This window comes from Lissotriton helveticus, chromosome 5_1 (genome assembly GCF_964261635.1).
Source record: "Lissotriton helveticus chromosome 5_1, aLisHel1.1, whole genome shotgun sequence".
Taxonomy (NCBI): Eukaryota; Metazoa; Chordata; class Amphibia; order Caudata; family Salamandridae; genus Lissotriton; species Lissotriton helveticus.
This window is the reverse complement of record NC_136065.1, coordinates 22,843,782-22,858,322: the sequence shown is the minus strand read 5'-3', so window position 1 is coordinate 22,858,322 and position 14,541 is coordinate 22,843,782. Positions and strand designations below refer to the sequence as shown.

Here is a 14,541-nt window from a genome sequence, read left to right as displayed (position 1 = left end):
AGCGGACCATGTCTGGCGGGCATACTGATCGGCGCAGGTGCCTGCATTCCACCATAAAGGCGTGTGACACGCCTGTGCATAGACTGGTTAGTAAGTATCTCCTCCAGCACTTGGACTGTCTTCAGGGCCTCCAGGAAAGTGTCATGAATGACCTGCAGGGCAGCCCTCAACTGGTAGTAAGTCAGGATACCTAGGAGCGAAAGAGCAGGAGCATGGATCACTTGCTGCAGGTATTAAAGGTATCCTCCGGGTATGCGTCGTCAAAGGAAGTCGGCCGTAGCTGACATAAGCAGCCGCGAGCGCCTGTGTCCTCTGCTTCTGGTATCGAAAGGGTGGACCAAATTCAGCACCGATGGGGCGTACAAGTGTCAGATCAGTTAATAATAACAGATATATTCGATCTACAAAACTAACCTCACAAAGCAATCCAGCAGGAGCAATGACCCAAAGAAAGTCCAGCCACTCCCTGTGGTGCCCTGGCAGGAGTACGAAAGATACTGTTCCCCCAAACAAGGGCACCCAAGGGAATGGGGGAGTGAATAGAACAATAAACGTCAGCCTGCGAAGAGTCTGCTGTCTGGAAGTGCCTCTCGTGCTGCCTTTATCTGGATGTTGTATAAACACTGCAAAAGCACAGAACCAATACCGAGGGTGCTACCTGCAGTGTTATAAAAGAGAAATAAGGGACATGATTAAGTAAATGTTCTTCCCGTACACAGCACATACACAAAACCAGCAATTATATGAATCACTCATATGCACTAGATAGACTGTATTGTGTAAGCACAGAGTCAATAAAGGAGTTAATGTAATTCACTCCTTATTTATGGCCAACAAATGGATGAAACATCTTATCCTATTCAACAAAAAACAAATGTGGGTATTCTTATAACCCATGAAGAGTACAGCCACCATTATTCTTGCCAAGCAATGATAAATAGATCATTTAGCAAAGAATGTCACTATAAAGTAAGCTAGAACAGCATATGTGCGCTCACACACACAAGCGGCTCACTTCGCTTTTTCCAGGCTTTTACAGGAAGTCAAAAGGCAGCTTTCCAGAGCTGCGGTAGCCTCCAGCGTGTCACAGGGATGCAACAAGCTAACACGCTGTGTCCGGCAGCCAGCGGAAGTGACAGCATGCCGATCCAGCGTGTAAAAACGAAGGCAGGAAAACAAGCGGCGGCTTGCTACATGCACCAGGCCCCAGCCAAGGCGCAGGCAGAGGCCGGTATCCTCAAGCGCTCCAGTCAACACAGTGTAGGGAGCGCGCCAAGCCATGACGGCTGAAGCACACAGCATCCCACAATCAGGAAGGTTGGCAAGAGAGGACGCGATCAAGTGGCGTGGCATACATACCCACTTATTCAATATTGCCACCCCAGAGTTTTTGCCACTTCAGATCGCATCTGGTTCTCCTGACAGGAGTTCCTCTATCAGGCAGAGGTGAGTGAATCATACAAGCCCACCTAATTTCATTTGAGCTTCCTCCCCCCACCCCCCAGACGAATGACACAGCGGCGTGACACAAGTTGTCCAGGTGCACTGGTGCAGTCCCCCACCCAGACCGTGCACGCCACCATGTCATTCTGAGTCCATGGCCTCTTAGGAGGAAGATGCAGGGCATCCAGTCAAGTTCCATTTGGGTATATTTCATTACATTTCACATCCAATTCATACTCTTCTCACAGTCTAATTCAACATTCTATTTATTGTCCTGGAAGCATCATGGTAGAATCTTGCAGTTATACAACATTTTTATATATTTTTTTTATTCAAGACCAAATTGTCTATATTAAGCAAGGCATTAAAATAGCAACCAATTATATGAAAATTGTTAAAAACCAGGTTATAACAAATTAAAAAATGTTTGCATACAGTTAAAAAAAATTGCATTTTATACGTAAGCAGAAAAGATAACAAAAAAATCACATTCCTATTTAAACACAGAATTGTTAAAGCAAAGCCAATAGTTCTATATTTACATTTACACAGGCAGAAACGGGGAGAACACAATAGACATAAACCTTTGTCTTATGGTTACTAATCTGTTCTGGTCATTGTCTAAAGTACAGAGTATATATAATTCATCGATGTCAACTGCATCATTCAATGCCTCTTAGATTTAGTGTTGAAATTTGCATCAACGCGTTTCGGTGGAATCCCAATATTTAGAGCCACCTTCAGGACGAAACTGTTTTCTCCTACCAGGATACCCTTGTGGGTGATAGTTTTAAAATAAAACATATGAAACAGTGGTGGGGGAATTAAACAGTTCTTGTTGGTTAAACCAGATTTTTGTTATGCTATTGGTTGGTGGTAGGAGTACATAGTACAACTATGAGTGTGGGCCTCCTACTCCAACTCCCTCCTACCCTACTCCACCCCAAACTCTCCACAACCTGGCTGTGTGGGAGACGCCACACCTTGGTGGAATGGTTAACTAATGGCACTGGAGAGAGATTCAGAAGTGTGTTTTTGGGGGTGTGGAGGGGGGGGTGTAAGATCCTGACCTGGGATGTTTGCCACCTGTGAGACAAGATTTAAAGGGATAATGTCATGATACCTTCAAAAGCAAGGTCCAGACTGGATCCTGCTGCAGGAAGAACATTTCTTAGGCTGAGACTGTAAATATTTGTTAGGAAATTATGTTTTTCTGGTGCATGTAGAGACTTCCATCGTGGAGTCACTGCACTATCAAATAGTCCCTATACCTCTGTTTACAGTGATTAAAACCTGGTTAGACTTGGTGGCTATTCTGTCTTTAAGGGATAGGAAAAGTACACTGTATTTAACATGGCTGCACCACTGCAACTACAGAAAATCGGGCACAAGTTAGGCTTTTTGCAATTGTAAGCACCACCATCCGTACGCATAGTTAAGACTTCTTTAATGATGAGTGGGAGAACAAGACAGCAGGATTTATTAAAGCGCGACTGATCACCCACGAGGATATCTAGGGTTCGATCTTCCGGTGTCCTATGAGAGAGATCCATGGAATTAGCACAGTCCACACTGCGCTTGTTTCTGGAGAGTGAAGCACAGCTTGGACTGGTTCATATTTGCGGCCACATGGATACCGGTCTAGTTTGGAGGACTAATTTGCTCAGATAAATGAAATAAGTATCTTTGCTTTGTGTTGAGAGATGGGACGGAGAATAAAAAACATGTTAGCTGAGCATGGTATTCTCTTTTGCACAGCTGATCCAATGATCTCAGTCCCTGAATTGCTTGACCCCCTCCTTTCGTTTGGATGGGAATCTACTGGATAAACTGGTCAGGTTTCACTATCCTGCATTTAAATAACTGGTAGACCCCGTCCTCCGAGCATCCCTATAGAGGTGTCTTTTGGTACCTGGCAATGGAGGTTAATGTGGACAAACCGACTTTCCTTGAACACATGTTGGAGCGGTGCCCTCCAGCTTTTGCATAGAAGCCAAAGACTGTGTACAGATATGATATTGCTAATAGGACCAGGTACCATATTAAGACTGATACTCATGCCTAAATATTACATGTTACCCTCTAAGGGGTTCTAGATGCCTTCTTCCGGAGTGTTGCAGCTGCTCCTTGCCTGCATAAGGTTAGTCACTGTGGAAGCACTCAGAGTAGGCATCCTACTGAATGATGCAAGTTGGCTGAAGAGATTTAGGGGAGCAGACTTCATTAGCATTTCTACGGTGGGGGACTTAATGTGGCAGGTTGACAAGACATTGTACAGTTACAGATGAATTATGCCTTGGCCCCACTTCCAGGAGTACAAGCACAACTTCGTCAAGTTCTTACGTGTCCTTTAGACTAGGCTAGGCTACCAGCCTCTACGTCCTTATAATGAAGAGGTTTGTCAGAAAAGTCGACCAGAGCCAGTTTGGCTATATATAAAACATTCAAAAGTGTGTTTGACTGTCAACACTGCCTTGAAGCCTCTTGGGGGGGAAAAGGCCTACCTAGCTCAGGGACCTAGACAGGGCGTACTGTCATGGGAGCAGACTCTTCACGATTAAATGCTTGCAAAGGCAGAAAAAGTACTGTTATGTACACTGCCTAGGGGCCCAGGAGGACCCCCCCCCCCACACACACACACACACACTTTTCTCCTTTTTTAGCTACTAGATGCTGATTTTCGACTCTGACAGTGCACTGAGACCTGCTAACCAGACCTCGTGCCCGTGCTCCTTCCCTAAAACAAGGTGTTGGCCAATTATAGCACAATCAGACAAGTACTTTAGCACCCCTGGAAGTCCCTAGTAAATAGTACTTCAGGTACCTAGGGCAGGGGTACTAAAGAGGGGCCCTGAGGGCTGCAGCATATCTTATGCCACCCTAAGGGACTCGCCCACAAATTCCGCACAGACTGCCAATGCAGGCAGCGTGACATGGTGCAAACAATGAGTGAAAACACGATGTGACATACATGTATCACGCCTAAGCCACTGCATCATATATGCGAGTCACCCCTACAGCTGACCTTGAGCCCTATGGCAGGGTGCCTTATATTTTATGTGAAGACAGATCTGGATGAGCAGATATGCCTCTGTGATATCTACTCATACTGCTAGATATTGCAAATAAGCAGGGAAGCCATCTTAAGGTATGTACTGGTTACTGGTCAAAACAGGTTCCCCAGCTGCACAATGGTTTCACTGAAACCTATGATGTTTGATATTAAAAACCTCGTATTAAAAAACCCACACTGCTTCCAGTGATGGATTTATTAGTACATGCACCCAGAGGGTACCTTAGAGGTACCCCCTGAAACCTCCCAGCCCTCTAGTGTACTAGCTGACTGGTTCAGTCCAGCCTGCTTCCACGCTTTAGTTTGTGACCCTAGGGGTGAGAGCCTTCGCTCTCAGGAGGTCAGGAACAATGCCTGCTCTGAGGAGAGGTGTACTCACCTCCTCCCACTGGAAAGGCTGTTACATTAGCATTCCAAGGCAGGGGGCATCAAAGAGCCCACCGTCTTTGAAAAGCAAATCTGGCTTCTCTCACAGGAGAGGAATTTGACCCCCTTTGTCCAGAGCCCCTTTGCACCCGGACAGACGAGAAAATTAGCTATGCAGTAGGAGTGTTGCATTGACCAGTTTGGGCACACCTTTAGGTGGCCTAGTCTGAACTAAACGCAACTTTAGAAATTTCGCCGTGTTGTGGAATTGGGAATTCTGGGACAGGGTGATACCCACTTCCCAGAGGAAATGGTAATCTAGAGGGTGTAGTGACCCAAGGGGTAGGTAGCCTATTGGCTACTACCCCCACTCCTCTTAATGCCCCTAAATTGAATATTTAGGGGACCCCCTGATGCCAAGACTTCAGATTTCCATGGACCAAGAGATGGAGTGGACAAAGAGTCCTGTCATGAGAACCGAGGAACAATGGCTGGCTTGGTGCCAACCCTGCCAGCCTGACTGCTGCCCCTAACAATCGCGGAAGAAGCAGATACGTCCTATACAAGGAAGTGGGGGGACTGACCAAGTAAGACAATCTGCAAATTACCTCATGACGTCACGACGTAGCGCTATAAAAGAAATAAAATAGTGCTATTTAAATTATTTGTGTAAATACTGGGACAGACTACCCCATCTGACAGCCTTGCAGTGTCTACATTTATATACAGGGACAGAACAAAGGCAAAAGCTGCCTCTCCAGTACCTGTGAAGAGAAGGCAAGCTGTGAGCCTTTGTTTCCCTCTGTGGCATTTACATTTAAATGTATGGTTCCAGGCGGCCCCCAGTCAGCATATACAAACAAAAGGAGGCCGAATGGCCCCTTAACTTCAGCCCAGCTGGAGGTGAAAAAAGGCTCCCTCGCTGCCGGCACGTTGCTGCTGGGAATGGAAAGCCGGCAACGTGCAGGTACTGCTGAAGGGGTCCTGGTGTCTGAAAATGACACCAGGACAAGTTCAGCATATTTCTGTGGTGCCCAACTTCGTGACAGGGGGGGACGGAGTCCACCCGGTAAAAAGTGGGGGGACGCCGTGTACATGCGTGTACCCCCGACTCGAGCCCTGGTCCTGCTGCTGTGCAGCCTCCAATAAACCTGCAGGGCTGCCAGTCCATCACAGATTGCCTGAAGAAACGTCCTTGGAGTAGATGAGCTACTACCCTGAATCCGCAGGCACCAAAAACGCAAGGTGTGGTCCACCAAGTTGCTGCTCCCCAGGAAGAGGACCCAGTGCCTCTGAAGGTCCAATCTGTCTTCCCACGGAGTGGGATTACACCAGGACCAACCGTAGCCGCACAGGACCAATATCCAGGTACAACACCCCTTGCAGCAGCCAATGCTCATTGTGCCCAGTCTGGACGCCAATGCTGAGGAAGACCAACCTGCACATCGAGAAACTTCGGGGACCGTGAGACCCACTTTGTGAGTGGCTCAGCTATATTGTTTGTCCCTCCTGCAGTAAAAAGACCAAGACGTGAGTCAGTGACCGCGCCACCTGACTCCTCAAAGCACCTATGCACCCGTGCTCCAGAGCTCAAGTCCAAGGGAGGTAATGATGCCAGTGGGGTCCCCAGACCTACAAGAGTTAAGCTCATGCTTGGGTTTGCCCGCACTGGACTACCAGTCGCCGCCTGCAGCATCTTTCTACAGACCCCTTCAACTGTGAGAGACTCCTGCACTGGAATCTGACCCCAAAAGACACCACTGCACCCGAGACCCACAGCCCAAGGAGAATTGGACCACGGGGTTGCCTGAGGATTTCAAGGGTCGAGCCCCCTGTGGGTTCTTTCGGACTGGCCCCCCAGTCCCAACTTGCAGCCTATTTTTTTAACCAGACTGTTCTCTCATTGAAGTGAATGGGAGAGTTGACGCTGTTTAATAACAAAAGGGGACACTGTTCCCTCCTCGGGAACAGTGTCCCCTTTTTGTTGATTAAACGTTCGCATTAGGAGCACGGACGCTGGACTGTAACTGGCTCCTGGTCCCCCTTCTCTTTTGTTGATACAGTTGACGCTGTGACACACCTCTGCACCCGGACACCCCCAGAACTCCCCAAGGTGACCTGTTGTTGTGGCCTTAGACCTTGCACCATACTTGCGTTTAGTTCAGAGGAACCGTCCCATAAGTTGCTGAGAAGTGCCCGAAAGCAATACATGTTTTTCCTCCCTAGATTACATTGATCCAGAAATTGCACTGTCCATTTTTGAAAACTGTAAAAATTCATAAATCAAAGTACTTGCACGATTATCTTGGTATCTAAATTTATATAAAAGTACATGTTCTTTTTATAAATTGGTGTCTTATTTCTTTTGAGTGTGTCATTTACTGCCTTTGTGTTGTGTATGCAATAGATGCTTAGCACTGCCCTCTGATGTGCCTAACTGCGAGTCCACACTACCAAAAAAGAGAGCATTCGTTGTCATTTGTGACTCTGTAATTCCTCTGGGATTCGCCAGGACTCTTTTATATAGTGGAACAACATGAGGTGCACCATGTAAAGAGCCAGCTTCCAACATTAGGCATCCCAAAGGATATACATTTCTAGAGCTAATCTCACCCTTTGCTCCCTTGGGGTCCTAATAGCAAAGAGGGACACTGTGGAGCTACTGTGGGCTGTGAGGGGCGCAGGGAGGAGAAACTAATCAAACTGAATCGGTGACTAGTGATCTGTTTTCCCACTTTTTGAGGTTCGGGATACCTAGGGACAAAGAACAAATTCTGTCTCTGTAGCAGTCACTCGCCTTTAACCTACTCCAATCTGCTCTGCGATGTTGATAATTTGAACCTTTGCTTGACCAAAAAACACAAAAATCTACGTGTTGGCTGCCTGCTGCTCCTTTTCCCTGGAGGCCAAATGTCAGTGGCCTCCAGTAGTAGGGGTGCGAACAGGCCAGGGTCAGAGGCAGGCAGCTGGGTGTTTGGGGTGATTTACATTTTGTTTCTAAGTAGGCAGCAATGAGGAAGGCTACAACTTTGAAAGAAAACACAACTGATACCAAACCATAAGGGAGTTTTAGAAGGGGACGTGGCCAGCTAAAGTAAAGCTGCTGGGTGGGGGAAAAAGCGTTAAAATGGGAGCTTGTGCTTGGGTAGGTTGGGAAGGAAGGTCCCAGGGATAGGAAACACCAAGCAATGCAAGTTAATAACGTGGAGAATTCAGTGCAGGGCTTATGTGGTGACATTCCCTCACAGACTACACCTTGGACCCTTTTGGGAAACATCTTGGACACTTCAACCCAGCACTTCTAACGCATGCGTTTGAACCTTTGACCTTTGTCGTCTCCTGCCTTGTGGGTCCTGTTCACATACAGTGACATCTCCTTGCTAAGTGCTTTTATGGGTATATTGGGTTGTTTTAAGCGGGACAAAAAAACGTACGCTCTTCTGCTTACCTACACTAAGTACCACACCACAGGCCAGGTGCTGCTAATGTCTTGACTACATTGTTGTAAATGGTGCTGTTTGGCTTGGGAAACCATGCTGGTGAAAACCAAACCGACCTTTACAAGCAGCCTCCGGTGCTGACCCTCAGGATAGTGTGCCCCGTCCCTCTGCGCACCAGTTGAAGTCCGAGATTGAAACAAAATATCTGCTTTAAAATAGCCAGTAGTTTGACGTCTTTCATCCGGTTGTAGTAGGTTCATTGTTTTGGTGGCATCGGGTAATAGTGGTGTTTGTCTGGTATATTTTTTAGGTCCAATGAACTCTGTTCTTGAAGTTGACATAGTTGTCTGACATATTCTTTTCATTTCACTTCCCTCAGATGAATGTGGGTGAGAACAAGCCACTGGCAGTCATGAAGTCTGAGTCGCGCCTGCCTGTTCGCAGCACACTGAAGGCCAAAAGCATGCACAGCAATGAGAACATGCCCGAGACGGAAGTGGTGAGTAGGGACTGCAGTGTTTTAGGGGGGGGAAGGCGCACCTTTTCAAATGAAATGAAGGCGAGATTTTACAGTTATGGTGGAAGTCAACAACTTGGTTGACATGGGAAATGAAGAAAAGGACCCCTTCCTTGCCCCTCCCCCTACATGAATGGACTAGGAAGAAAAGCTGGTGGCACAGAAACCATATGAACGGGTAGAGGGGAGGTGATCACTCTAGTTTTTAATCCTATTATTTCTCTCCTTCAGAAACGGTTGCGTTTGTCGTCGCCGGACCAGGTGTCGCAGCGCCGGGGTCCAGCAAGCATTGCCTGTACACGGCCCAAGGCAGTGGCTGCTGTGCCTCGAAACTATGTAAAGGGTGAGTAAAGTCCCATCCAAACTATGGCGTGGAAACCAGATTATTTCAGGCATCGCATGCTTAGTGGTATTATGTGAGATCTTACCTTCTCAAGCCCCAAATCATCAAACCTAAAGCTTCAGTGTCCCTGCACTTGTGATATATTTCTATCTTTGTTCTTTGAGGTTGGTTGTGTCTTCTGCAATCTGAATTGATCATGCAGGTTTAGTGCCTACGGTCTTCGGCTTACGAGCCAAGCAACCATGAGACGCACATGCAGACCATGCTGGGTTGCTTTGAAAGAGGTCCAGTTGCCTTTACTTTCACTCTTGCTGGTATCTGTTTTTCTTGATGGTACAACAGAGCATGTTTGTTGATGGTTGCGCTTCAGAATTTGATTGGCACTGTTTTCTCGGTCTGCGCTGCTTTTTTAGTAAGGATTGACTTAAGATCGCCAAGTAGTTGACAAATTGGGGAATTAATGTAGTCATTAAAATGGTAGCATGGTGTTGATCATGCTGGAATACATGTGTTACACGTGCCATATTGTTACTGGGGTTTAAATTATTTTTTTCAGCTCTGGTTTCCTCTCTGGGTTGAGGCCCTTTAGGCTACCAGGGGTCAAAGCACACACCCAGGCACCATAGTGCAAGGGTGTGCAAATGATGTGAAGCATAGGTTTTGTGGGCGGGGAGGGTGCATTTCTATAATAATAATAAAACACATTATAGAGCGCATGGTTACACTCGGCCAGTGTGTCCCCGTGCTGCGGTGCAAAACGTACCTCGAACACTACACCTTAACCTAACCCCGCGTGACTATCCAGATGGGAAGAGATACGTTTTCAGATTTTTCCAGAAGGTACCTTGCAAGCCCTTCAGCCGGAGGCTCACGGGGAGCTTGTTCCATTGCTGTGCAGCCAAAAAGTGAAAGGAGCGGCCGCCCATCCTAGCTCTCTTAATGGCAGGGACACGCACCTGGCCCGTCCCCAATGATCTCAGTTGGTGTGTTGGGGAGTAGGGAGTAAGTAAATCAGACAAATAGGATGGGCACGTCCCCTGAATGATACGATGGCAGACGCACAGTGCCTTGAACAGGACTCTCTCCCTTATCGGTAGCCAGTGCAGGGAAGCCAACGCCATCTTAGAGGAGGCCCTCCTTGGGAGCATAAGAACCAGCCGAGCAGCTGCGTTCTGTATGACTTGAAGTCTTTGACTGCATTTAGACGTTGCACCCAGATACAGTATATTACTATAATCCAGGCGCAATGTTACCAGGGCATGCACCATAGTCTTTCTGGCTGCAGTAGGCAGCATATCTAGGGTTTTCTGAAGGCCCCTCAGGACTCCGAAACAGGCACCTGCTACCCGCCTGGTATGATATTCGAAGGAGAGCTTACTGTCCAGCCAAGCCCCCAAGTTCTTTGCCCGGGCGCAGGGCGTAGGGGTGGGCCCCAGACTCTGGGGTCACCATGCCGATGACCACACTGAAGGGGCTCTCCCCACCACAAGCACCTCGGTCTTATTGCCATTCAATTTCAGGCAGTTATTAGCCATCCATGATGCAAGATCTTGCATGCATGCCACGAAATTGGAGGCTGCCGTATCCTGTGCCTGTGTCAGGGAGACCACCAGTTGCGTGTCATCTGCATAGGACACAACCCTTAATCCCAAAACCATCAGCAATCTCCGCTAAAGGTGTAACCTAGAGATTGAACAGGGTCGGGCTCAGGGTTGATCCCTGCGGCACTCCCTGTTTCAGCTTGATGACCTTGGAGTAGTGGGATCCCTGACTCCCCTGAAAACTGCGCTCGGACAAAAAGGATTTCATCCAGCTCAGTGCACTCCCTGACACCCCTCCTTTCCTCAGACACTGCAGCAAAGTATGGTGGGCAACAGTGTCAAAGAAAGCACTTAATTCCAACAGGATTAAGGCCGCCATCTGTCCCTCGTCCATGTATTTCCTGATGGTTTCAGTGGCAAGTAACAGGGCTGATTCCGTCGAGTGGAGTGCCCGAAACCCAGTTCTAGTGCAAAATGTCATGCTTTTTCCATTTTGCTTGTGACCTGTATCTTGCAAATTTGGCAAGAGTTTTTCTCAAATGAGTAGATGTTAATTTTTGTCGCAAAGTCCTGTCTACCTCTTCTAGTAGATGGGAATTTAGTCAAACTCAATAGGTGATTGAATGGGAATGTCCATTTTTGCAGCTTAAACCTTTTCTAGATTCACATTCTGTGCATTATTCTGTCAGCCAGTAGTCTGGTCCAGAGTTATCTGCTTTTACTGCAGGCATAGTCTTCTCCCACCTTTTTGTGCTGCGCTTGTCCCTCTGATGTAAAATGTGTGCCCTGGAAGTTCCTGTGTGTGGCTGCATTCCTCAGATTCTTTTTTCTGCTGATGGGTCTGGAAGCAGAACGTAGGATTTCGATCCATCTGATGATGCCATCGAGGATTCCTTGAAGAAAAGCTACCGACTGTGATGGAAAGGTGAAGGCAACGAAGAGAACGGCAAAGTTGGTTGAGGCTAGAGTGACTGCATCATTGCCTCAACAGCCAGGAAACCAGAAAACAACCCCTCAGGTCTACAGGTTCATCTCAGACAGAAAAAGTAACAGGGTGGAGATGGTCGGTAGGAAGATGGGGGATAAGGTATCGCCAATTAGTGGAGGTTTGTGAACTCTAGTGCCCTTCTCTATCAATATGGTCATCAACAATGGGAGGAAATCGAACAACTGATGCAGCATTTCCCAGAACAATACAAAGAAGAGGGCAAAGAAAGTCCTACAGGAAAGCAAGATTATCACAAACTCTTACCTAATATTGGCGCTCGATGCAGGCAAATGTGCACGGTTACAACAATGAGGCATGCCTGGCTTCAAGACAGGTGTAGGCATCTGTGATCAACATGTCATTCACGGGGTAGCATCTGTTTGGGCACAACAAAGATTACAGGTTCAATGGAGCATTGCAATTTCGAGGCACCTTTTAATATAGTTGCCATGTCATGTAGGTTGCATTCCAAACAAGCACACCCATTGAACATTGGGCCCCACAGGCCCCTACACCCAGATGGCAGCATCACAACTTTATCACGGCCGGAGGCGAGGCAGATGGGCAGTTTGAAGGTCAGTGTTGGACCTGCGATGGGCAAGCCCAGCACAAAGGGGGTAGCTTGGCTCAAGTGACGAGGCAAGTGAAGGCTGTAGTGTTAAGCCGGTTCTGACCCAATAATAACTCCCTGCACACCACACAAAAAGAAGGACACCACACCACTGTTATAGAAAAATACGTTTAGTTTATGTAAAAGTTCTCTGGGTTTGAAGGAAGTTCACTTAGGTAATCACATTCACATTTCTTACATGGGTTTGATTAGCTGTGTACTGGTTTCTCAGGAATAAATAGTTGGACTCTAATAAATAAATATACTGGATAAACATCAGGATTCAATACATTAGAATAAATATCAGCAATGACTGGAATAAATATCAGCAATGACTGGAATAAATATCAGCAATGACTGGAATAAATATCAGCAATGACTGGAATAAATATCAGTAATGACTGGACAGTTTCCTAGCAGGTTAGATACTGATCGTTTCACATAAATATCACAGGGTCATTCTGGTATCGCTGCCACCAATTAATCACTTTCAGGGTAAACACATTATGTTTGTCATTCAATGCGGAATGCGTGCTCTTACAGTTTTTGAAGTGTTCACGGGTTCGGGCTCAAGATACGCGTGATAATCCCTTAGTTGCACTCACAACTCATTGCGCGTATATCTGGAAGATAAAGGCATAAAATGACTACGGCAATTACACTCCGCGGTCAGCCGGTTCAATGCTACTGCTGCCGGAGGAGTCTGTGCGCTTCTGTCAGCGCAGGCGGGGTTTCCAAAGGCGGCTCCAGTTCACGAGTCTTGGGACCGTCGAACGGACTGCCGGAGGGGCCAAAACACCTGCGCGCACAGTTCAAAACGAGACCGCATCACAGTTCCACAACAACGCGGCAACTTCAGGGGTAGAGACGGCCCACCTCACTTCGGCGGCGCCGGTAAGCACTCCAGTCAGTATGGCACTTCTCCCAAGGGCGAAGGGGGGTTCCAGGGGCTCTGCGAACGTCCCTCCGAGCTCACTCACGGGGGGGGGGGGTTCCCGCCCACACACCAGCTCCCAAGTCACTCGGGCAGGGCAGAGACCGTAATCTCGCCCAAATGAAGGCCAGCCTTTCCCCGCCCCAGCGCAGCACCTCACCTTCTATCCACAAACAGCGCGTCGACGGCGGTGGGTTCGGAGACGTCCGAACACCCGCCAGGAGGCACTTAAGTTGAAGGTGGCACTTTAAGAGTTGCGGTTGCGATCTCACCACTGGGGGGCGGGGAGGCTCTAACTATGGCCAAAGTCTCTGAGGGGCAATTGGGCACTCGCTGACCAGGCGCTGAAGGCTAGAGGATACTGCTCACGCTTCTGACTGGAACGCCAGTCAGGGTCCACGCCAGCAACCTCTGCTGCTCTTCTGCCTGAACTATCAGCTGCCTCAGGGGGTTAACAGGGCAGGTGTCAATCTGGGGTCAAGTCCTCTTCTTCTGGTGTTCTTTGATCATTCTTCTCCACTCCTCTCCTCTCCAACATGGCCGCCAGGGACTGGGCCTTTTATAGCCAGTGCCCTAGGATGCCAGCACGAGCCAGAAGGTTCTAGAACCTTCCCTGGCTATGTCAATGACATGGCCCTTTCAAGGTATCTTTTTGGTCATTAGGAGCCACCGTACTGGGCTTCCTAAGGCAGCCATTTTGTGTACTTGTAACTCCTGAGGGGATTCCTGTCAGGTTTGCAGGTTACACAAAGTGCGCCAAAACCTTCAAAGGGTCAGAGGTCAGAGGGGCTCCAATGGGAGTCACTCTCATAGGGGACAATGGTGTCCACCATTTTAGGGTTGACAACCCCAGTTGGTTATGCTACCGGTTCCGTCAGGCGCCTTGTACATAGGTGCCAGGAACTTGGTGAGCAACTGGGCATCAAAGAGCATCTAGCCCCATGGGACAACACACAAAAAGGTCCTGGTAGACAAAGAAAAAGCGACAAATTTTAGGAGGCACGGGGGAACAAAATAAATCCTAGTGTGAGGGGACTCTCAGAAGCAGACAGGTCCAACACGCGTCCCCCCCAGCTGAAAGTGGGGAGAGCTACCCAACCCCTTGGGAGTTCTCAACACTAAGGCGGAAATACCTGGAGAGACCGTCTGCATTGGCGTGGTCAGCTCCGGGCCGATGTTCCACCCGAAAGTCCATTCCCTGTAGGGAGATAGACCACCTCAACAGTTTTGGGTTTTCCCCCTTCATCTGCATGAGCCAACGAAGGGGTCGGTGGTCTGTCTGAACC

The 14,541-nt window shown here is 48.1% G+C and overlaps 1 protein-coding gene across 1 annotated transcript in view; it reads left to right on the top strand.

Moving 5' to 3' along the window:
• KIFC1 (kinesin family member C1) overlaps positions 1-14,541 on the top strand; it is a 124,554-nt gene that overhangs the window by 52,123 nt on the left and 57,890 nt on the right. Inside the window, exons 2-3 of the mRNA XM_078641644.1 lie at positions 8,702-8,821; positions 9,071-9,182. Coding sequence (XP_078497770.1) covers positions 8,702-8,821; positions 9,071-9,182 — 232 coding nt within the window. The remainder of the gene's footprint in view (positions 1-8,701; positions 8,822-9,070; positions 9,183-14,541) is intronic.